General features: G+C 36.7%; 1 protein-coding gene across 3 annotated transcripts in view; it reads right to left on the bottom strand.

Moving 5' to 3' along the window:
* CHSY3 (chondroitin sulfate synthase 3) overlaps positions 1 to 26,447 on the bottom strand; it is a 286,394-nt gene that overhangs the window by 152,499 nt on the left and 107,448 nt on the right. The window contains exon 3 of one of the 3 annotated variants that reach the window (XM_073995183.1): positions 1,249 to 2,025. The exons of the other annotated variants lie outside the window; for them this stretch is intronic. Within the exon in view, the coding sequence (XP_073851284.1) occupies positions 2,011 to 2,025 (15 nt within the window). The 3' untranslated portion in view covers positions 1,249 to 2,010. Of the gene's footprint in view, positions 1 to 1,248; positions 2,026 to 26,447 lie in introns of those variants that run through there. 3 annotated transcript variants of the gene reach the window in all.

The raw sequence follows: 26,447 nt of genomic DNA, 5'->3' as shown, positions 1-26,447 counted from the left end.
CTGTGATTTGTCTTCACGTGGTGTACTCTAAATACAAGACAGTTACTTAGTGTTTCCAGGAAAATGGTCGCTGATTAGTGGTTGAAAATGGAATTTATTTTGAAATCAGTTTTATTTCAGATTTAATGGAGAGACACTCTAAGACCTCTTGCACATAGGCACCCAAGTACCTGGATGTTTAGCAATACTAATACTGTGGTCGATGGAGACAAAACTGTAGACTAAAGTTCGAAATGTTTACAGTCACACCCTTCACTTTCCACACGGAATAAATTAATTTTACCTTAATTTTTTACCTTACCTCCCTAAAGTGACAATGTCAGTGTCAAAATTTAAGCAACTTAGACACACATCCAGAATATTTTGAAAGGAAACCCTGGAAAATCAAATATTATAAAGAAATAAGAGGATCAGAAAAGTTTTCACAGGGAAAAGCCCTTTGCCACAACTGCTATTTAGGGGGGAAAATGTTGGTGGGATGCAGTGGCTCACACCTGTAATCTTACCACCTCGGGAGGCTGAGGCACATGGATCACTTGAGCCTAGGAGTTTGAGACCTGCCTGAACAATATAGTGAAACTCTGTCTCTACAAAAAATTAACCTAGAATGGTGGGGCATGCCTGTAGTGCCAGCTACCTGAGGAGAATCTGAGCTGTTATTGTGCCACTGCACTCCCCGTCTCAAAACAACAACAAAAGTTTATACAAACTGAGAAAATTCCACATTAATCTATCATCTTGGTTTTGTTGTTGTTTGTGTTTTTGTTTTTAGATACAGGGTCTTGCTCTTGCTCTGTCACCCAGGCTAGAGTGCAGTGGCATGATCATAGCTCACTGTAACCTTGAACTCCTGAGCTCAAGTGATCCTCCCACCTCAGCCACCCAAGTAGCTAGGACTACAGGCACTCACCATCATGCCTGGTTACATTTTTACTTCTTATTTTTTGTAGAGACAGGTTCTCCCTATGTTGTCCAGGCTGGTCTTAAAATCCAGGATTCAAGCAATCCTCTTGCCTTGGTCTCCCAAAGCTCTGGGATGTCACCTATTTTTAATCCAAACTGTCCTGTTCCTGGAATCTCTGGTAGATACTCTAAATAACTTTGAAGTCCTACAAAGGGAATCTGCCACACAATGAACCCCCTGTTCTGTGTGAAGCTTTAATTGGAGGTAAAGTAAAATAAGAAAAATGTCTTGAACATATTATAACCCTAATGTCTTAATTTTTTATTTTCTTTCTTCTCTAATAATTTTCGAGGAACTGTTATGATACAGAAATATTCATCTGAATTTCACCATTTCTTTCACTGGTGCTTCTGTTTCTTTTCTTCTAATAATTACAAGGAAATGTAAATATAGTATGTCAAAAAGGGTAAATGACTGGCCAATAAAGATAATCTAGTGATTATGATGGCTTCTTCCTTCCTGATGGCTTTATTTATAATTCTGTTATAAACCAGGCACTCACCCTTAGTAACAATAAGAATGCACATATTTTGTAGTGCAGTGAAGACAAACCATTCCCTATCCAGCATGCAGTAAGTTAATTGTCTTCTGTTGCACATGTAAAGCAGAGAAAACTAATTATTTGGCAAAGGAATAAAAGACTGAAATAGACAAACAATACACTATGGAGAGGAAAGTAGAAATTCCCTTCAAAAGAATTTCCTACCTCACAGCATCTCTAAGGTTTGGATGTGCTTCCATCCTTCCCAGTCCTTGCATGCAGGGTAGGAATCTACATATGCAATATCTCTACATTACTTGCTCTTTTTGGTTAAACACAAATTGATGATCACATGTAAGAGAAAGTTTATCAAGCCTTCATTTAAAAAGTCATAACTATGACTGACAATAAATAGCACGGTCATTCTGTATATTAAGAAGTCTATTTTCAATCTTAATAAGAATTAGTTGTATTATTCCTAGAAGGTAATAGAGCAATGCTGCCTAATAACTTTTCAAATAGAGAAACATAAAGAGGTACCTTTTTCACTGTCCCTCAATCTTTTTCAGGAACAAAAGTTCTGGAAACATAAAGGAAAGGATAATTACACAATATTAATATTCTGCCCTTTTCCTAGGCAGAGGTATCTAAAGTCACTCCCTACAGTGAGTTAAATACAAAGCAAATGTAAATTTCAGCAAATCCCTCTGTGGCAGAAATTAACCTGCTAATACAGGTATGTTTTGACTTCAGTAGCACTGCATACCACAGGGGCTAATGAAAGAACAAGTTCAGGTTAATAATATTTATCTCACTTACCATCCTCTCACACAATTTTTTAATGGTCAAACAGCACCATAAATTAAGGGTCAAGAGGATAAGTGATTCTAAAAATAAATATCTCATTACCAGTACTAATGATTTTTAGATTTCAAAAAATCTGCATTCTTGTCTCTATACACGATCAAATGGCTGCTTTTAAGTGAAAGCAGAATTTGAACAACTTAACTACACAAGTGGTTGAGCTTTAGGATATTAGCTGCTGCCCTGTACTAGGCACTTTGAGGAGTATTGCTCTTTCCTTTCTTTTAAAAATTTAAATAAAAGAAAATAAATTACATTGTAAATTTTAAAAATTATAAAAACATAGTAAATTATGAGGTAAAAAGGAAAAGTCATCTCTCCACCTCAGTCTTGACAGGTAGGCACGATTAAGGCTTTATTTATATAATATGTATCATAGAAGTGGAACAGTCAGGCTATAGTACATGCAAACTACCTTGGTTCCTCACTCATTTTTCTTATTGATTTAAAAGCTTTTTAAAATACTTTTAAGAAATGGAGACTTTTGCCGGTTTATGTTTTACAAATAATTCTTCCAACTGGTCATTTTCTTATTATTTCGCCAACTCTAGCAGCCTCTGCCCTGTGAGCACATCATGATTCGTCTTCCTGTACCTTCCTTGGCAAGAGGGGGCTGAGGGTAGGACGAGTGTCCCTCATCCTGCTTTCTATGATGTATCACTTGCCCATCAAGGTCCTCAGCTGCACTGGTGGTGAAACTCACCATGCTCCTTCTCTCTAATTTCTGGGCTATTTTTTTCTAGGTTAGCAGGTGGGTTCCAGAAATTAAATATGGCCTGTCTCAAAGGTATCTCTTTGAATTTGCCTCCTTGCTATCCCGCTGAGTAAAAGGAAGTCTCTCTTGCTACGCATGTTTCCTTCTTTTATGACAGCTACCATCCTATACATCCTACTTCCAGTAAGCAACTTCGGGCCATTCAGGAGACGAGACGTTCTTGGAGGATCTATGTGCTACATGAGTTAGGAGAGCTATGTTTTTTCTTTTAGTATCTTTCCTCAAGCTGATCCAGAGTTCAGTCTACTTAGCATGGAATTTATCGTCTGTGGTTTGGACTATGGCTCTTTACCAGTTTCACTGACAAGGAGTTATGGAGTTATTCTTCTATCTTTAACATTTATGATCCTCAATACACATAATATAAACACCCACCCACAGCCACACACACAGAGCTGGTTTCAAAATGGGGAGAAAGTAAAACCACATTTACTCAGTTATTAGTTTACTAATCCATGTGAAAACAAAAACCTTTCCACACATGAAGAAACTGAGGCTTAGCGAGGTGAAGGAAGGACTCACAGCTGGAGCCTGGCAGGACTAGGATTCGAGCCCAGATCTGTAGGGCTCCAAGGTCCGAGCTCTTTTCTCAATAGCCTGCTTATATTGTTCTTCTGCTTTTCTAGCAACCTTTGCAGTTTAACAGGGGACATGATATTTAAGCAATGAACAAATTCATTTTATGTTTAAAAGGGAGAGCATTTACAGCATACAAGCCCAATGTCATTGAAATTAGTGCACATTTCAAAAGCAATCTTTGTGCATTTTAGATACTTAAATTTGGTGCTCTAGATTAGCTATGATATGTTAGCACAGTTATGGAAGAGATATACTAGGAAAATATATATGTAATTTAAGAATGCATGCAAATCATAAATTTGCTAATCTTGTCAAAGTGAGAAGATACAGAAGACACAATTAATAAAGTATATGCAAGAGCTTTTGTTACCCTTTTTGTTCAATACATTCCCTCAAGAATGGGCATTGCTTAACTAATTCTTTATCATGTCCAGGAAAGACAGTGTAAGAAAATGACCAGGAATTACTGTCATGTTACATTAGAGTGCTCAGCAACACTGAGATGCTAAATCTATTTTCCCATATTTTTTTGAGACAGTCAGTGCATCTGGAACCAAAGCTCTTCTCTTAGCTGCCTGGGATTGAACAAAGGGCTTTGCCACATTTTTAGAATGTACATCTTTTTAATACAGGAGTTTGATGATCATACCTCACACATTGATGCTCATGCACTACTTTCTAAAACAATACCAAAAACAAAAGAAACAAAAAACAAAACCAAGCAAATGAATGATCAGACTTGGGAATGTGCCCTAGAATTGCTCTGGGAATGCTAGTATCCTGATCAACTGCATATCTTATTCTTATTTCATTGTCATAGGACCTACCTGCACTGATCTTGTCATTTGAATTTGAAAAAGGAAAGAAATTAGCTAGAAGCCTTCATTTTCAAAGTGACTGAAGATCTGATACATCAGATTTCTCATGAACAGAAATGATTACACCCTTCACACGGTAATTTTTACCTACCGCTACAAGGGTTGGCTCATTTCTGCTTCCTGTATCTTGAGGCATGTGTGTCATATCACTCATTTCTACTTACTTTATCAGTGCTATTTACAGCCTGGGGGCATGTATAGGCTTCATGTTACTTTATTTTAACTGTAAAGTAGCCAATTTCGTATGTTTTTCTCTGTAATACCTCATGTTATGACAAGTAAATACCAAATGCATATGTGATTCTGATTGGACTGTAGATATTCATATTTTGTGGCAACTCCATGTTATTGGCTGTTTATACCAAAAATCTTGAAGGAAGACTGGATTCCCATCTTTTTTTGCATTTCCACTGCTAATCCATCAGGAAATCCCATGGGTTCTAAATTCAAAATATACCCACAAAACTGCCCCTTCTCCCACCTCTCCTATAATTATGTTGGCTCAAGATACCACCATCTCTCATTTGTATTATAACAAGAGCCTCCTACCTCATCTTTCTGCTATTTCCCTTGCCTTGTTACAGTATATTTCTAATGTATGTTGAAATGGAAGTCAGACCTTGGGACTCATCTGATCAAAATACTTCTATGCATTCCCATCTCATCAACACAGATGTCCTAGTTCCTCAAATCACTTAAAAGAACTTACATGCTGTGTCCCCTGTTAGTTCTCTATCCTTATCTTCTTCTCTGTTCCCTTCTCTGTCCACTCTGTACTAGCTATATTGATCTCCCTGTTCCTTCTTTAATATTTCAAGCAAGCTCCTGCCTTAAAACCTTTGCACTTGCTATTCTGCCTACCTGGGATGCTCATCCCCTAGATATTTTTCTGCCTCATTTTCTGACCTCCACTGGGTTTTTATTCAAGTGTCACATTTTCTCAGTGACAACCTGCTGATTTAAAATTGCAAAACACTGTCTGCTCCTATCCCATCAGTGCTTCCTGTCTTGACATCCTGCTTTATTTTTTCAACATAGCACATACCACCATCAGGTATGCTAAATATTTTTTGATTGCTTACTTTTAATTGTTTATCTCACCTCTTTAGAGTCTAAATTCTATGAAGTGAAGGATTTTGACTGTTTTGTTCACCATTTTATCTACAGTCCTTAGAGCTGGGTCTGTACCAAATATCTGTTGAATGGATCTTTTCCTGGTTTTGAAAGGAAACCAATTAAATGTCAACGATGAGAATGGTGACAACTGCTCATAATAAAATGTTGCTAAAATTGGCAGTGCTAAGATTTCTATTTGAGGAAATGAACCATTCTTTTTAAAAATATGAAGTTGTACCTCTCATAAATATGGAAAAGATGAATTCTGAATAACTTAGGAAGTTTATAATGATAGAGTCTTTCATAGGAGAATCATCCAAGATTAATAGCTAAAAGCCTATTAGAATATTCATTGTAAAATGAAGTGAAATTTGCTTCCATTTCAAGTATGTTATTTGAAAAAGAAAAAGAAAAACAAAACTTAGCTGCTGTATTATTCTTACACAAGAAAAGTTAGAAATAGACACAATTAATATTTGTCCTATTTCATATGATAAACACCAAAGCAACTTGCAAACAAACATCTGGGGAAACTTACTGTGTAAAAAACTTAAGCAATAGTCAAAAGCAAGATTTAGTTTAAGAAGATGTTATTCTCAGATCCTCCCTTTCCTACAAAATTCACTCTTTCGCAACTTGCATTTTAAAATATAAATCCCTAAAACAAAAATAGATTTTCCAATTTAAAACTACCTTCCAAACATCCAGAGAATTACAAGTTGGATTTATTTAATTTGTTCTGAGATAGTTACTTGTATTTACTCTCTTGATTTGTACTAATAGAAAGACCAGTAATTGGTAAATATAATCAAAATCAAAAATTTTATTGAGCCAAAAGATTTTTAAAGCAAATATAAAGTACATAATATAGAAATCATTTAAAAAGTCTACCCCACATTTGGGCAGCTTAGGCACAAGAACTCTGGTATCTTCAGCTGTACAGACTCCAGCATCTCCATTTACCAGTGAGGTTTGTTTCTTGTACATAAAAATTGGTGTAACGGTTAAAAATACATATTGTTTGTAAATACAGTTCCTGGGAGTGTCTTCCAAATCAGTGAGAGTTATTGTTATTAATAAAAACATCAAAATCATCCAATATTTTTATAATTCAATGAGATTCATTTATCATAAGACAGTTTCATGAGAGAGAATTAGTAATTGCACATCTATGGATCAGGGGACACCAACAGTATCTCTTCTTCCACTAATGCCTCTCCTCTTTGGGTCTAAACTGGAAGAGTTAGAAGCTACCTCTGGCAAGTGAGGGAAACAGGGGTTAAAGAACAAATGGAGGAAAAAGAATAGTTGTATATGTGCTGGGGTTGAAGGGATAAAATAACTGAAGAAAATTCAGAACTTTGATAATTACACTAGACTGTAACTAATTAAAAAGTTTACTTAAGTTTGATGACTAAAAGTACACAAAATACTTTGATTATAGGAATATCAACAGAGTTGCTAGAGGACTTTTACAAATGGAGATATCCTGTCCAGATTCTCCTTCAAGAAAGCACTCAATGTCCATTTGTGAGGAGTGTGGTTAGTTGGCAGCCTCCAGCTGTCAGCTTCATCTGGGTCTGCCTCAGCTTATAAGCCAAGGGCATAGTCTTCTCAGAGTGGCCCCCAGCCCAGGATTGAGCAAGACTCTGGTATGAGGGACTGGCCACTTACCCACAACATGGGACTTGTCTAATGTGCATTATGGCTGGGCTGGCAGAGACATTGTCTGGTCTACATGGCTGTCTAATGGCTTCCCTGGACCAACTAATCGGGCCTCCTCACCCTTCTCCTTTCACAGGTGTTAATGGTGTTAAATCTCAGATGAATCTTCTGAGATTCATCTTGGGAAACTCCAACAAACTTCAGGAATGTAGGTTTATCCCAAAGCATACAACCCTCTCTCATTCATATTCAGTTTTGGTTTCCCAGGTGTATGTCTAACCTGGGTACTCATTTTCTGCCCTCAGAGTGGTCTACTGAAATCCCCTCTCTCTTAACCTGAAGTGAGGGGGGTAGCACTCCTGGGAAGGGGGGGGGTGGGGAGGTATAGCAGAGTTCTCTCCAATAAATCTCCTCGAAGACTCTCTCACTAGGCTTAAGGTAGGTGATAGCAACATGCACTTTTTTTCATTTTGGAAATGGGTGTTGTTGAGTCACAGTGGAATTCTTCTGAGGAAAGCCTAGGCAAAATCTACCTTTATAATGTGTTTCTGCCAAAGCTTCCATTTAAACACCCTATTACCCAAACAGGCCCAATCTAACAAAATATTTTTACATTAGTAGAAACGATAATACATATAATCTAAGTGCTATGAACACTATCTTCCAAACAACCAATTTATGAGGGAAATATTCCCCTATTGTTCAAGGATATCTCACATCTATAATATGTGAGGGGAAATGATTTGCAAACATAGAGGCTGCCATAACAGAACATAACTACAGGAAATAGAACATATTATATAGACATGCAACAGATACATTCCAAACCCATACATATGCATTTACGTAGTTGGGATTTACTGACAATAAGCAATAGAGGAATAGGGAGGAACCACAAATGAAATACAAGTTGTGAATTTTCTTTGATTTACTGAATTCATCATCGCATGCCTATATTCTCTGATTTATCAAATCGCAAATTTATCAAGTTACATCTAAGTTGAAGATAATTTCTTCTCCTGAGTTTCTAGCCTGCCTCTGTGAAATATCAAAATATTTGGCTTGGGCATATTTTTGTTAGAACATGTTAATTTCAACAGAAATTATTTATTTTTAAAACTGAAAATAGATTTTTACATATTTACCCAAATGTCAATTTGTAACACTATCTTGCATAATTTCTGAGGGAAGATACTATGTCCATTGGACTCAATTTTGTGCCTTTGCATCTTAAACAACACAGGTACAATGTTGAATGAATAAATTAACTTTATTCAAACCATGCATGGCTAACAAATATTATATGGATCAATGTACATTGTATTCACAATTTATGCAAGATATATATCCCCTGTACATGTCAACCAATTCAAAACTTGTATAATTCACTTGGATCTTGATTACCAATGAGAGTTTTATTGGTGTACAAGCCAAAGCAATGTTGCCACATGGAATACTGTAAACAAGGTAGACAAATAACCACCCATCTTGGAAATTTCCCAATTCTTTGACAGTAGAAAGTTAATTTGGGGGCTGTTCTAGTAAATATTTGTGCACACAGTGATATAATAATGTTGTATATCACACTGTTTCAAATTTAGATGATTTATATATGCATAAAATCCATTAAAGTATGAGATAACAGCAAATAAATAAGTATATCTGGGATGAATAAAGACAATTAGAGTCTAATAATATACTTCCTTGGACGGATCTTCAGCCATCTCACGTGTTAGCAAAGGTGCAGAGAAATTAATGGCTCATCAGGATACACATTCAGAGCAGCAGAATTGCAGTCTTCATCTTTTTTTTTAACTGTTTATCTTAGAAATTCCATTTTGTTTTATTTATTTATTTTTCATACCACTCAGAATGAGCCAAAAGACACTATCTGCTTCTTACACGCCATAAATAATAGGTTTAATTCTTCTAGGATAAGCCTGCTATACTCTAGCTATTAAAATAAAAAAAGTAAAAACTATCCCTGATTTGTAGGGACATACAATGAGGCAAAAACTTTCACTCATTATTCTTACAACAAAATGTTTTATAACAAGCCTTAATTACCATTCTTTAGACCATCCTCAAATCTTCAATGGAAAGTTCAGATCCAGGGACTAGGTTTATAAACATTCTAAGAACCTAGCTCCGGGGAATAACACTAAAGCCCCCAAAGCTCTTAAAACTGTCCTGACTTAGTAGAGTCCACCTGGAAGGCTCTGTGGGATTTGGCCTCAGATAATAGCTTTACTAGTATTCTCAAAATGGATACTGGAATTAAAAATGTTAAATTATTATTCACATATCAACTTTTCAAAATCAGTATTTTAAACCTTTTTGAATTAACAAGTTATTTTCAGAAAACAAAATAATAATGACTATATAGTAACATTAAAATTTCCCTATTTTTGAATAATGTTCTAAGCACCTGTGTTATATTAGAGTTGTGGCACATGCTCCTTTTGGAAAATTAACCTCAAAATACAGTTCTAACACTAAAAGTAAGTTTACTTGACTTCCTGATAAACAAATTTTTTTTTAGCATATACAGTTTTTTAAATTCAGGATTTTGTATATCATCTCTGACATAGGTTAAAGGAAATTTATAATGCTGCCTCCATTACTGGGAGCAATTTTAAAAGTCATTAAAACTATAAACCTGCGCAAAATTGGCAAAACATCACATAACCAGAAAACTATGATATTTAAAGCTTTCTTTTTCAATTCATTAGAACAAAATATTGAGATGAAAAAGATTTTTTAGGTGAGATAATTCAAACTGTGGTTAAATACATACAAAATAATAAAAAAAAAAATAGCATACCATCAACCTAGCGGATAAAGTAGAGGATCTCTTGAAAATAAGTAAGAAAATAATAAAAAATTAAAAATCAGAAAACTGATTTAGGAAAAAAATTTAAGTATAGGACAGATGCAAATATTTGTGCCTGTAGTAACTTTCATTTATAGAATTCAAAGAAAAAAGCCTAATCCACTACTTCTTACATTTTTGACTACACAAAGAAGACACAATTTGACATGTTGTTGAATATAAGAAGTCTTTGGACTTCAACCCCTCCCCTCCCTGGCCGCCGCCCTGCCATTTCTAGCAGAAAGATGGAGTGGGGACGGGGCTTGGTTAGGAGAATCAGTTCTGTCTCTGTGCCCACAGTGGGCAACCAAGGCTGATTTTCTCTCTAATGGCTATGTTACCAAGAGATTATGTTACTGAAGTTCTGGTAGATATAAAACAATATGTTGAATGAAAACCCCACAAATTTTTATTTAAAAAAAAAAAGAGGGCTAGCTGAGAGTTTTTGGGAAGGAGCAGAAGGTGCTCAAATGTGTGTATAATATATTGCAAATTAACTGCAAAATTAATATTATAAGGACTAAACGGCATAAATATATAAATCAAATACCTCATGAACATATGGAGACCCAGTAAATTTAACTTCCTTGTGAGGTAGTGGTGTGTGTGTGGCATTAACAGTACAGGGCTTGGGGCAGGCAGTCCATATTCTATTAATAATACCAGCTTAGTTGCTTAGTTGATACACAACCTTATGAAAGACCCTTCATTTTTTAAACCTCAATTTCCTGATTTGTTGAATGAGGACAGCATAGTTCTTAATACTCAGAAATGTTATGAGGATATAATAAGATTATTAAAATGTGTAGCATGAGACCTGCTAAATAATAATTAATCTAATAAGCTGTAGTATATATTATTGTCACACACAATCCCCACGGAGTCCGAGAGACTTGGGTAGAACAAAGTTTCTGGCTCCAAACCTCGGCAAATAGCACTTCGCTCATTTCTGTGAGGATCGGGGTAACGACTTTGGCTGGGGATAAGAGAGAAGTAGTAATTTCTTTACTGTGGGGCCAACGGCACTGATGTCAGTCTATCAAGAATCATATCCAACACACAGGAAAGAAGGAGGGAAGGAGACAGAATAGATAAAGAAGCAAAGACAGAGGGACAGACACAGAGAGAAGGAGGGAAAAAGAAGAGAGAGCCATGAGGTGGTGAGGGATCAGTGGGACAAGCAGATGTGGGGGAGAGACAAAGAGGCAGAGAGAAAAGAGGCAAAGGGACAGAGGCAGCAAGAAAGTGACAATGAGATAAAACATAATAAGAGAGCTTTAGAAAGGGACAAAAGAAAAAAGATAGAGGGCTGGGCACGGTGGCTCACGCCTGTAATCCCAGCACTTTGGGAGGCCAAGGCAGCAGATCACGAGGTCAGGAGATCTAGACCATCCTGGCTAACGCGGTAAAACCCCGTCTCTACTTAAAATACAAATAATTAGCCAGGCGTGGTGGCGGCTGCCTGTAATCCCAGCTACTAGGGAGGCTAAGGCAGGAGAATGGTGTGAACCCAGGAGGCAGAGGTTGAGCTGAGATCGTGCCACTGCACTCCAGCCTGGGCAACAGAGCGAGACTCCATCTCAAAAAAAAAGGAAAAAGAAAAAACATAGAGAAAAGATATGGAAACAATAAGACAGAAATAGATAATACAAAAAGTAATAAGAGAGACAATGACAGAGAGAAAGAGAGAGACAGAGATTTTTTCCGGCACCCTCTCCAGATGAGCCCAGGACTGGGACCACCCTATACTTTTCAGTTATGTGAGATAAGTTGTCATTTTCACTATAGCTAATTTAATTAAGCAGCTATTACGTACCAGGTGACATGTTGGATGCTTAGCCAAAATAGTAATTGTAATAATAGTTCATAGTTATCGAAAAGTATGTATCTGATATTGTGCACGCCTTGTTTAATCCTCATGGTAAGCCTATTATCATGTTTCTTTTACAGGTAACATAAACGTTCATAGAGATTGAGGTGCTCTACTAACCCCAGAGTTGCAGCTATTCTTCCTCCTAGCTATATTCTCCTTTTATAAAGTTGTTCAGGGTTTGGGCATTTCTAGATATCAAATGAAAAAGTAGATCCTTTATCTGCTATAGATTTATTAGACTCACATTATACAATTTGTTGAGTTCAGTGCCACGCAGAGCTTCTTAATGCCCGCATGAAACTCCTTCCCTGTGTCTCAGGAAGTCCCATAGTGTTAGAGAACCAGAAAGGCTGCATTTGCTACTACAGTGCCTTTGGGCACAAATTTAGTCAATGTTCCTAGAGGCTGCAAGGGCAAGTCACATGAGGTTGCAACACCCTAGTGATGATGGCTGTAAACACAGGAAAAGACAGCACTAGCATCCCACTCCCCACTATTTTAAATTAGATTCACCTATGTACTTATGTGTGAATGCACACACACGGCCCTTGGGAAAAATAATATTTTTATCTCAAATTACTAAAAAGTAAACTTGCCAGTATTTTTTAAAATGTGGTAACAGAATAAAATGTTACAAGAATTTTACTTAATCACATATTATTGTTTAATTCAAATTTAAATAGATTAATCTGCCAAACTTGCAGAAGGAAGGCAACTTTCTATGAAATTTGTTTTAAAACACCTTATTTTTAAAAACACAACGTAATACAAAATGCCAAAAACAATTGCATACAATTTTAAGGGCAGTAAGATCCCATTTTCAGAGAACTCGTTTGGAACTATGATAAGTAAGCACGATATTCTTATAAGAATGCAAATTAGATTCAAAATTATAAGGCAAAATACATTTACATCAATACCACTAAAACATATCACTGCTATTTATAGATCCCACCTGAGAGTCCATAATAATATTTTTTGCTGATGTGAAACAATGAATTCTATTGAAGGAAATCCTGCTTACCAGTATTTTCAACAAGCAGTCAATTTGTTTTGAAAATTATCTTCCCTTACTATAGTATTTAATCATGGTGAATGCAGTTTACATTTTAATCACTGCATTAGTCCCATTTTATTACTTTTCCAAATAAAACGTGATGATTTTCAAAATGTTGGATTGGTAATTAAGAGGAGATGACACAGTCATTTCAATCTATGAATGCCATAAGAAACTACTAAGGAATCCATGGTCATGCAGAAATTTCAAGGAAAGAAAGAGTGGGCGGCAGAGATCAGAAATATCAGAAAAAATACATACAAACAAGTAAGTCTCCTTGGTAACATGGTCTTGTGAGGCAACAAGGCCCTATGAAATTTCCTTCACATCACTTCACTTTTCTTCTTCATTGTACTAGTCCTTAGGGTCACCAGAATCACTTACCTAAATGCCTGCAAGGGGCTATCGATGTTAGTAAAACTGGCCTCTCCTTGCTTCATTCTTGGCCTTTCAATTCACTCTCAATGGTGGTCAAAACGAATTAAGCACAAACCAGATGATATCTGCTATAGCTGAAGGTTTGTGTCCCACCTCAAATCCGTATGTTGAGTCCAAATGCACAATGGGATCATATTTGGACATGCATGGGGTCTTTGAGAGGAAATTAGGTCATGAAGGCAGAACCCTCATGAATGGAGTTAGTACATTTATCAAGACATCCCAGGGAGTTCCCTGGCCCTTCTGCCATGGGAGGACACAGCCCAAAGACAGCTGTCTATGACTCAAAAACCAGGCCTTCAACAGACACCAAATCTACTGGTGCCTTGATCTGGGACTTCTCAGCCTCCAGAACTGTGAGAAATAAATTTTGGTTGTTTAGAAGCCACCTAGTTTATGTTACTTTGTTAGAGCAGCCCAAGCAGACTAAGACAATATCACTGTTCCTCTTTGATTCTGTGGCTTTTTTTGTTATAGGGCAAATCTTTTTTGTGTGAGCCAGAACCCCACCCGATCTGGCTCCTCCTGTTGGCCCTCCAGCTTGTCTGAGTTCCTTACTTCCTTCTCTTTGATTACACAGGCCTTCTTTCCCAGCTGGTTTCCAGCACTGTACCTTTTGCATGTTGCTTCTTTTGCACAGAACACTCTTTGCTGGTTTTTTCATATGGCTAATTTCACCAGGTCTCAACCTAAAGGTTAATTCCTTAGAGAAAATTTCACTGATCCCTATACCAAATCCAAATTAGGATCCTTTCACCATTCCTTCTCATACAAAGCCAAATTAAGGGGCTGACCAGCCTGAGAGATGTTCCTAACATTAAATCAATAAAGGACCCTAATACAACACTGAAAATAAGTTTTACATAATGGAGAAAAATGTGTTGTATGAAAATACTTCTCAAGGGAATAACTTGCTGTTTTATTTTCCACTATATAACCTGCTTCACGCCATAAATCAATCACTCATCAAACATTTGCTGAATCAATAAATACAGATTAATAAAACTGAACTCAATTCCAGCCCAGCCACTCTTACTTTTCATCCTGTGCAACATTAAAACTCAGATAATTTATTTGTAAAATTGGAATCAAAATAATAGCTCTCCAGCCTCTTTTACGGTGTTTTCCAATGGATTAAATGAGATAGAAAATGTGAAAAAGTGTCTTAACTCTGTAAAATACTTTTCAATATGTGTCAACATCGTTAACCTAATCAGCCATTCCTAGAAAGGTCTCATATATTTCTCTTTGCGGAGATAATTGGAACTGGGGTTGGGAGGGCTAGATATGTGCTCAATAATATAAAATACCTTTAGAATTGTCCTATTACCAACATAAGTTTATACACTGTAGTTTGTGACATGAGGGAGCAGTCTGAATTTGCCTATCTCAAATTGTAGATTATTTATGAATGCTGCTTCAATGTTTTGTCTAATTTTTTTTCATGCTATTCATGGTTGCCAAGAATTTCTAATCTCTGACCACTTCTCTAGGTATGTAGAAGAAAATTAACTCTCCATATTGTTAATATGAAATCACCAAAAGTACATTTTGTAAAACATAATTTGATTGACTATCTTGTATTGTCCTTAATAGGGGTTAAAACAGATTAGATGTCACCATGAAAGAGTGGCACACTTCAGAAAGTCAGGGTCAGAGTCTGCACATTCTTTTTATCCCTACAAATAAACACTTCCCAAACTAATTGCTCAAAAATTCAAAGTAGGAAAGGCACTTTCCCTACATTAACCAAGTAAAGGCTCAATAAAATACAGACTGCTGCAATGGGCTTCTATATTTAAAAGATTTGGATGAACAACTGTCATTTTTAAATCTTATCAAACTCATTTAAATTAGATTGTATCAATAATGGAAAAGCTAAAGAAAATAACTTGATATTTTATTTCTAATGTGGAAAGAATTTAGGTTCTCCCTGGGGGTGGAGGTTACACAATTACAAAACAGGCAAGGAGAAAGCCTTTAAACAAGCATGACGGGCTTTTTTATTTTTGCCATCAATCATAGGGAAGGATGAGGACAACATCTGATTATTAAATAGGAGATACAAGTACTACCCAGAAGAAGTGTCTACATTGATTGCATGTTTTAAGTGGAATAAACTGTTTAAAAACTTTAAGAGTTGCTACCAATACCTAGTATTAGGAAAATGTGATACAGTAGTTCATGCCAAAAAGCTTGTATTTCCTTTTAAAGAGCTATTTTGGAGAAAAAAAAATGGTCTTACTGTGTTATGTTTAAATAATGTGCGCTGTAATGCTGTGTATTTAGAGAACAAGCATTTCCTCCTATCTGAGGCTAAACTGTCTTACTCATTTTTCCTCTCTGTACGCTTTATAACACATGAGACCAAAAAAAACAGAAAAGGGTGGAGGGTGTTACATGTTAGCCCTGGGTGTTAATTTCTTCAGCACTGTTCTCAGGACTGTCTTTAAAACCCTGTGGTGATGGTTTTAGACTTTAGTATGCTTTATTTACTGCTTACATACATTTTACTGAAAAATTGAAAATCTGAAGACATTTAGGCCCAATGATTAGCTCTCATTGAACCTTGGTTGGGCTCTTTTCCTCTGTACTTTAAACACATTGGTTTTAAATAGTTGATGAAATTCTTATAAACACCCTTCAAGCATTTACAAAATTTCTTTCCTATTATATTTTCATGTATTCTTGCTTTATATTTATCTTCCCAATACTAATTGCGAGGCAAACTGGGAAACTGACCTCTGAAAAAGTAAAAGTGCAGCATGATCAGAATCAAAGGCTAGATTATGGTCCCTTCTTCCTTATGTAATTTCTGGAGAAGAAATGTGTTCCAAAAAATCCCTTACCATTTACTAGATTCCCTATAACTGGGTTTCCTAACATCTGTAAGCAACTACAACCTCTTTTTTTTTCTTCCTGTGGGGAAAACAAAACCTAAGAAACAAAACTCAAGGACTATACACTCATCTGTATAGATTTTTCCCACTTCTAAAAAAAGAATTGAACGTTTCATTATCTAAGAGTGAAAATCACTCTGACCTGGAACATTCTAGAAGTTATTATGAAATGTTTCAAGAATTTTGAGAGGTCTTCTCTAGGAATATCCAAGGACATTCTAGCCATTGTTTATGGTTCTCAGTCTATCTCAAGTTTATGAGTCCATCATTATTTAACTTTACCCTATTCCCAAATATAACAAATATAGGGCATATTTTTATACTCTGAATTTTAAGTGAATTAAATTTCATATTTTACTGGAAGTTTCATAGACCCCTTTTAGAAAACTGAACACACAAAGGCAAGAAGAGAAATAACTATTTTATATTTACCTTACATTTACTGTAAGGTATATATACTATTAATTTTTAAATATATTCCAAAATAACATGCAAGTTAGGAAGGCAACATTTAAATAATGTGATTTCATGGAAGGTATCTGAATAAATGACCAAGGATTAAATGTAAAATCATTAAACTATCTGCTGGGATTGTAATTTATTAAGTTTATCATTTCACTCCCTGGTCAAAAATGTATTTTTAAAAATAAATTATAAATTACAATTGATCAAACAGGGTCACAAAAAGAAGGCAAGATGTCATAGACAGAATAAATAGAATTGGTACTGCTCTCAAAGACTTACCTATATTTTTAACTTTGCTAGGATCAAATGTAAGCATATATATAATTTACTATTTACTATTTTAGGTACATTATCAGTGGTGGTATTAACAGCAGCGATACAAACATACTGTTATGTATAGAAACCAAAGGAGTTTCTTAGTACAATACTTAGTCATGACTACTTACTCATGATTACTTATTAACACCATGTAGTTAATGCTAATATCTGCTAACAATGTAACTATACTACAGAATAGTGTGACTCACAAACACATGAAAATTAAAGTTCAATAATTGCCATGGTAAACCCTAATTACTGAGAATAACAAGCTAGTATAGGTGGAAATAGATATTCATTAATCCCCTGGAGATAGAATTAAATTATTTCTACATTAATACTATAAATCAAATTGTCGAATTCATCCAGCCCTCCCTGGAGGGTATTTCAAAAAGCAAATTCGGTCTTTCAGAACACAGAAGAAATTTAATCTACTTTCCCAGCAAATGACCGAATTCATACATACAAATAAAGAATAATGATTTCAGTGAATTATTCCTGTACTCCATGGATCTGACTACACATGGATCTTTCCAGTAGATGGCACATAATTACATATATTGGCAAGACAATGAGTAAACAATAGAAATGATGACTGTCTCCTTTTTAATTTTATTGAAACCCCAGTTAGAAAAGTGAAAGTCTTCATAACCCTGAGATCTGTAGTATATTTTGAAAATATCACATATTTGCTCCTTTCACATTTTCTAAATATTTATCACACATGCAAATTTACATAGTGCTTATCTTTTTATTATAAGTGAAATAGCACTGGGTAAGACAAATTAACTAAAGTAGAAAAAGCATTAAAACATATTATAGTTTTGGCTATATTTGACAGAATAAACTTTTATGATGTTTGTATATATGTATGTGTGTATGTGACAGTGTGAGAAGGGGAAAAAAAATAAAAACAGGTGTGAACATTGTTTCCTGGTTAAACAAGTAGAAAGCTCCATTACCATGGAAACTGACAAGAAAAAAATTCTTATTTATTTTCTACTTATTCTCTCCTCATATTTAGTAGGATATGAAGAAAAGATCAGAATGTATTGATCCAGTGAAAACAGGAATTCCATTATAAATAAAAATAATAGTAATTCAAAAACTCTCCAATATGCTGGTTAGGTATTATTACCATTTGGGGCATGTTACTAGTGGTGGTAGTAAGGACAGCAATATAACAAGTGTAGGCACAGGCAAACGTTTCTTAGTGCAATATTAGCCATGGCCCATTAGCTAAGACTTTGTAAATAATGCTGATATATGCTTATTGGGATTGTGAGTCAGGACAAGATTCTAGTGACTAAACCCATTATCTTAAGCATACAAAAAAAATATGAGAGAAGAAGCTACATAAATATTGGTAATATAACATCAAATAAACAGAGGTCCCATCTCCAAGTTTTACCATCTTGGCAGATGTCTTTCATCCATTTATTGGTCAGGCAAATATACTTGGACATTTGCTACACCAAATACTGAGGACACAGCACTGAATAAAACATGGCTCGTTCTCTTAAGAATATACTATAGAGTTGAGAAGCAAAAAACACATAAATAACTGAAAATACTATGGTATGGAGGGGGTTAGATCAGGACATGCACAAGGACAAATATGAGCCCAGATCTGAAGCATCTCGACAGACTGAGTAGGGGACAAGGGAAGAGGCAATAGATTTCTTAGAGGAATTACATACACACATCATGAGTTATTGCTTAGGTGAGCGTTCTGACCAATAACTTATGCAGTGGGTGAAGATTCCTAGGCTAGACTCCCACAAACTGATTTCTGTGTATCTGGGCAACTGTTTGGGAACCCACATTTTTAATATGCATCTCAGGTGATTCAGATACACATGGTCCTGAAGGGAGAAAGACTGCTTTGAAGGGGCAGTGTGGAGAAGTCATGGAGAGGTATAGAAAGCTTTCTTCAAGCAACAGAGTTTAAACTTTAATCAAAAGGATGTGGAGGAGCCAGAGGAAAAAATACATACATATATTTTTTGAGATGAAGTCTTGCTCTGTTGCCCAGGTTGGAGTGCAATGGCGCGATCTCAGCTCACTACAACCTCTGCCTCCCAGGTTCCAGCGATTCTCCTGCCTCAGCCTCCCGAGTAGCTGGGACTACAGGCACCAGCCATCACACCCTGCTAATTTTTTTTTTTTTTTTTTTTTTTTTTTTTGCATTTTTAGTAGAGACGGGGTTTCACCATGTTGTGCAGGCTGGTCTCTAACTCCTGACCTTGAGTGATGCACCCAGTTTACCCTCCCAAAGTGCTGGGATTACTGGCGTGAGCCACTGCACCTGGCCCAGAGAAAAAAAATTAATTTGAGAAATAGGAGGGTTGAATGTATATTTTAGCAAGATCTCACAAGCAACACTGTAGAGGAAGTATGTGAATCTCACTCTAAATGTCAATAACTCATGAAAATCAGATGTTCTAATATTCCTCAGTACAATGCTAATTGGGGCTTATCTCCCATAATTATAATGCATAATAAATCAATGCAAATCCCTAACATTTTCCTAAAGCATATCTAAAATATCTACAAGTTCTAATTTACTGATAAAACAATATGATTGCTAAACCACATAGTTTTGTGAAAAGTAAAAGGGCCTCTCATAGTGTGAGTGACAAGAGAGATGCAAAAACCTTTAGTTGATGCTCAGACTGATGCAGCTCCACTGAATGAGAAATTTATAAAATTTTCTGATACAAACATCAAGTGAAGCACCTATGAAATTGTAACTGTAAAAACTAAGAGACATTCTACCAGGGAAAGATAAACCAGGTCGTTATTTTGAGGGGTAAGCCTGCTTAAAAACCAGAGAGACTAAACAAAGCAGACTAACTAGGTGGGAAATGCAGTGATCTAAGTGAGAAGGGATACAGTCTTGAACTAAGGAAGAGGGGACCAAGTGGTGACACAGGACGTTAGTGATGGGACCAAGTGATATTAGGGATATAAGATCAACAACATGAATAATTGGGGGAATGTATGAGTATCAAGAAGCAAAAGATAACTGCCCAGGTTTCTGGGCTGGGTGATGGGGTACTTTATGTTGCCATTCACAGGGATAAAGAATACATGAGAAGAGTAAGGAAAAGAGAATGGAAAAATTAGTTGTTTTAGAATTTATATTAAGGTCTAATAATATTACCACATTGATGGTAATTATGTAAGCAATTATTCTTCAAACAAGCATGTGTAAAATTAGTTATTTAAGTGAGAATGCAATGCATTTTAGAAAAAAAAATTTTCTACACAATTGTTTTTATCTGTTTTGTGTTGCTATAAAGAAACAGCTGAGACTGGGTAGTTAATAAAGGGTTTAATTTAGCTTATGGTTCTGCAGGCTGTACGAGAAACATGGTGGCAGCATCTGCTTGGTTTCTGTTGAGGGTCTTTGGGCTGCATCAAAACATGGCAGAGATGGCCCGAGGGGAAGCAGGCACACATGCAAAGAGGGATCAAGCCTGAGGGCATCCTGGCTTTATAGCAACCCACTCTCAAGGAAATGAATCCATGCACTTGAGAACTGAACCAGTAATAAGGGTGAGAACTCACTAACCTAGAAGGGCAATGAGCCCTTCATGAATGGTCTGCCCCCATGACCCAAACAACCTTCCACCAGGCAACATCTTCAAACATCACCACACTAAGGATCAAATTTCAATGTAAGATTTGGTGCGGACAAACAAACTATATCTAAACCATAGCAATGATGTATTAGGACAGAGCCACAATACACAGACAAGGCTGACCAATAGTTATGATACATAAAGCCTTTTGATAAATAGCAAAAGTCCTAGAAATGTGTTTGACCTAATATAACCATGACAAAATTCTTTGCAAATAGAGAAGATTTAGAAGCACAAAAGCCACAGCGGTATTGGCAAAGCACAGATAGAGACAGAAGCAGAGAACTAAAAAAGTACTTATTGTCTCAATTACTAGGACCATTTCAAAGTTATTCACGAAGTGCGTTAAATAGTTGGAGATGCAGGGGTGATTGTAATTTAAACAATTACATTTCTGAATACTTGTTAAAACATCAGGAGGTATGTATCTGGGCAAGAGGCATTGTAATTTATTTGGCAAATAAAGACTTACTATATTTCACTAACATAGTGAAAGAAGATTTAAACAATAAGATTTAAAATCTTATTTGTAAAAAATACGATTTTTTTGTAAAAAATAAGATTAACTTTTTTGTAAAAAATAAGATTTATTTTTTACACATAAGAATGTGAAACCACATTCTCTCTTTAAAGAGAAAAACAAAATAGTTGAGTGAGGAGCAATTTGTCTATTAAAAAACAAAAGAACCTAAAGATGTACCTCCGCAATCTATTTTGATTCTCTTCAATGGCAAGATCCACATAAGGTTACCAGATAGTGGGCACCCATCTGTGACCCCCAGACCACTCAACAGGAAACACAACAGTTACTACAAAGGTATTATGTGTCCGTTAACCTCATTCTCTCAAAAGTAGTGTCCTTGTTCAAAGAGGTTTCTAGAGGATTATAATTGGTTTTCTCATCTCAAGATATCATAAAAGAAAATGCAAACAAAGCTGCTTTTCTTCCTTTCTAGAGTTCTTATGTTAAATCTACTCCTTAATATCTCCATGATGTTTTAGTTAAATGTTTTTAAAAGCTACATTTTACTAACTTTATATATTGCAACAAAAGATTGTTAGTAGAACATTTAAAAAATTTTACTTCAGTGTGTTAATATTCAACTGGTCTAAAGAAAATAATAAAATAAGTAAATGTAAACTTCACTTAAGAGCAAGGAATATGGAGTGAGATTTCCTCCAAAAGAGATTATTTTAAAAACCTGACAAATTTTCATATTGAAGAAAACAGGAAAATAAGAACTTCTCGGGAGATCAGTAGCTTTTTCTCTTTCATTACCTTTCACTACCATCAGGATTAGAAAGTACACTACCCCAACCTTCCCGATCCCAGACCCCTCCATCCAGCCACCACACCTGTGCCTGCAAAGTGTTAAAAACCTACTGGAGAGGCAGTGGGAAGTTTAATGATCTGAGAAAGCCTGGAGCAAAGAAGAGACTAGTTTGACAGGGGATCTCAAGTGTGGAGTGAGGAAAAAGCAGCAGAATTCTAATCATCATGCAGCTGCCAAACTCTAGAATATCTGAGACTGGCAGCAACCTGAACACTGACCATACACTCGAACTTCCACACCTGCATAGCATGAATATAAAATATGCAAACAAATGAAAAAAAAAACAAAAACAAAAAACTGCCAGCAGTAACCTCTTCGTCCAAGCACTTCAAACCACTACAAAGAAACTAATTTTAAAAAGTAGAACCTTCATAAATCAGGCTTATATCAGTGTCTTCCAATTCCCACGGCTTTGCATTCATCCTGGTCCTTATCTCATGGCTGAATGTTTACAGCAGTCCCCTCAAAAACCCAACTATCTTCAGACTCTCACCAGTATTACCTATACTATACCCCCTATCAAGACCCATTTTCCTAATGTGTTGGTTGATCATCCTCTCTCTAGCAGTACCTTCCCATTCTCCTCTACTGTCTCAAAAGCCTTTAAAGTGATGGTGTCCATTGCCACTAAACAAAATCCAAGCTGGAATTCTAGATCTAATATAACACACCTAGTATAGTTGCATGCCTAATTAATATGTAATATGATCTCTATATTTCAGACATGTTAGAGACTGTCCTTTCCTTGATTAATAATACTAATTGGTCGGGCACAGTGGCTCACACCTGTAATCCCAGGACTTTGGGAGGCCAAAGTGGGTGGATCACCTGAGGTCAGGAGTTCGAGACCAGCCTGGCCAACATAGGAAAACCCCACCTCTACTAAACATACAAAAAATTAGCTGGGCGTGGTGGCAGGCCCCTGTAATCCCAGCTACTTGGGAGGCTGAGGCAGGAGAATCACTTGAACCCAGGAGGCACAGGTTGTAGTGAGCCGAGATCGTGCCATTGCACTCCAGCCTGTGGGACAAGAGCGAGACGTCATCTCAAAAAATAATAATAAAATAAAATAAAATAATACTGCTAATAATGATATTTGAAAATGATGGACAAAATCATCAGCCCTGTTATATTACTTGATGTGTTCACTCCAGACACTGTCTACATACAATATGGATAGGCTTATATCCCCAACTACATGTCTTCTCTCCCCTTTTAAGTGGAAAATTCTTTTTTTCTTCTGTTTCTTGCAAAATTTATACATGTGCAGATTTGTTACATGTGTGAATTGTGTGACATTAGGGTTTGGTGTAAAATTACTTCATCACCAGGTAGAGACCATAGTACCCAATAGGTAGTTTTTTGATCCTTACCATCCTTCCTTCCACCTTCAAGTAGGCTCAGGTTGTCGATTGTTCCCTTCTTTGTGACAATATGTCCTAAATGTCTAGCTTGTATTTATGAGTGACAATATGTGGTACTTGGTTTTCTGTTCCTGCGTTAATTCGCTGAAGATAATGGCCACCAGCTGCATCCATGCTGCTGTCAAGGACATGATTTCATTCATTTTTATGGCTGTGTAGTATTCTACGGTATAGATATGCCACATTTTCTTTCATCCAATCCACTGTTAATGGGCACCTAGGGTGATTCTATGTCTTTGCTATGGTGTCTAGTGCAGAGATGAACATCCAGGTGCATGTATCTTTACAGTAGAACGATTTCTATCCCTTTGGGTATATACTCAGTAATGGGATTGATGGGTTGAATCATAGTTCTAAGATCTTTGAGAAATCTTTAAAATTCTTTCCATCGTGACTGAACTAATTTGCATTCCCTCCAGCACTGTGTATGTGTTCTCCTTTCTCCACAACCTCACCAGCATCCCTTAATTTTTGGCTTTTTAATAATACGCATTCTGACTCATGTCAGATCAAAATTCAATGTAGTTTTGATTTGCATTTCCCTAATGATCAGTGATGCTGAACATTTTTTTCATATGCTTGTTGACCCTGTGTATGTCTTCTTTTGTGAAGTGTCTGTTCATGTCCCTTGCCCATTTTTTAATGAAGTTGTTTTTAGCTTGTTAATTTAAGTTCCTGTATTAGTCCATTCTCATACTGCTGTAAAGATATATCTGATACTGGGTCATTTATAAAGAAAATAAGTTTAATTCACTCAGTTCCACAGGCTGTATAGGAGGCATGACTGAGAGGCCTCAGAAAACTTTAATCATGGCAGAAGGTGAAGGGGAAGCCAGCATATCTTCATATGACAGCAGGAGAGACAGAGAGTGAAGGGGGAAGTGCCACACACTATTAAACCATCAGATCTCATGAGCAAAACTCACTATCTCGAGATAAACAAGGGGGGAATCCACCCCATCATCCAATCACTTGCCACCAGGTTCCTCCTCTAACATTGGGAATTACAATTCAACATGAGATTTGAGCGGAGACACAGAGCCAAACCATATCAGTTTCTTATATATTATACATATTTGACTTTTGTCAGATGTATAGTTTGCAAATATTTACTCCCATTCTGTAGGATGTCTGTTTACTCTGTTGATAGTTTTTTTTTTTTTTTGCAGTGCAAAAGCTCTTTAGTTTAATTAGGTCCTACTTGTCAATTTTTGGTTTTGTTGTAATTGCTTTGGGAGTCTTTGTCATGAAATTTTTGCTGGGGCTGATGTTCAGAATAGTATTTCCTAGAATTTTTTCTAGGATTTTTAAAGCTTTAGGTCTTTCATTTACATCTTTAATCCTTCTTGAGTTAATTTTTATATATGGTTGATATGGTTTGGCTTTGCCCCAACCCAAATCTCATTCAGAATTGTAGTTCCCATTCTCCCCACATATCATTGGACAGACCTCATGGGAGGTAATTAGATTGTAGGGGAGATTCCCCTATGCTGTTGTCATGATAGTGAGTTCTCACAAGATTTGATGGTTATGAGTGTCTGGCATTTCCCCATCTGGCCTGGCACTCAATCTGTCTCCTGCTGTCCTATGAAGAGGTGCTTTCCACCGTGATTGTAAGTTTACTGAGGTCTCCCTAGCCGTGTGAAACTGTGAGTCAATTAAACCTCTTTTCTTTATAAATTACCCACTGTGGGGTATTTCTTCATAGCAGCATGAAAATGGACTAATACAGTAAATTGGTACCAGGAGAAGGTGCTGCTATAAAGACACCTGAAAATATGGAAGCAACTTTAGAACTGGGTAACAAACAGGTGTTGGAACAGTTTGGAGGGCTCAGAAGAAGACAGAAAAATGTGGAACAGTTGGAACATCCTAGAGACTTTTTGAATGGCTTTGACCAAAATGCTGATAGTGACATGGACAATGAGGTAGAAGTAGAGGTGGTCTCAGATGGAGATGAGAAACTTCTTGGGAAACAGAGTAAAGGTGACTCTTGCTATGCTTTAGCAAAGAGACTGGTGGCATTGTGCCATGCTTTACGGATCTGTGGAACTTCAAACTTGAAAGGGATGATTTAGGGTATCTGCTAGAAGAAATTTCTAACTGGTAAAGCATTCAAGAGGAAGCAGAGCATAGCAGTTTGGAAAATTTGCAGCCTGATGATGCGATAAAAAAGAAAAACCCATTTTCTGGGAAGAAATTCAAACTGGCTGCAGAAATTTGCGTAAGTATCGAGGAGCCAAATGTTAATCACCAAGACAATGGGGAAACCTTCTCCAGGGCATGTCAGAGACTTAATTGCAACCCTCCCATTGCAGGCCTGGAGGCCTGGGAAGGAAAAGGATTTCATGAGCTAGGTCAAGGGCTCCCCTGCTCTGTGCAGCCTCAGGACATGGTGCCCTGCATCCCAGCTGCTTCAGCTCCAGCTGCTCCAGCTAAAAGGGACCAAGGTACAGCTGGGGCCATTGTTTCAGAGTGTGCAAGCCTCAAGCCTTGGCAGTCTCCACGTGGTGTTGGGTCTGAGTGTACAAAGAAGTCACAACTGTGGTTGGGGAACCTCTCCTTAGATTTCAGAGGATGTATGCAAATGCCTGGATGTCCAGGCAGAAGTTTGCTGCAGGGGCAGAGCCCTTATGGAGAATCTCTGCTAGGGCAAGTGTAGAAGTGAAATGTGGGGTTGGAGCCCCCAGACAGAGTCTCCACTAGGTCACTGCCTGGTGGAACTCTGAGAAGACGGTCACTATCCTCCAGATCCCAGAATGGTAGATCCACCAAGAGCTTACACCATGTGTCTGTG

Source organism: Macaca fascicularis, chromosome 6 (assembly GCF_037993035.2).
Source record: "Macaca fascicularis isolate 582-1 chromosome 6, T2T-MFA8v1.1".
Taxonomy (NCBI): Eukaryota; Metazoa; Chordata; class Mammalia; order Primates; family Cercopithecidae; genus Macaca; species Macaca fascicularis.
The sequence above is the reverse complement of the archived record's forward strand: the minus strand, read 5'-3'. Positions and strand labels throughout refer to the sequence as shown.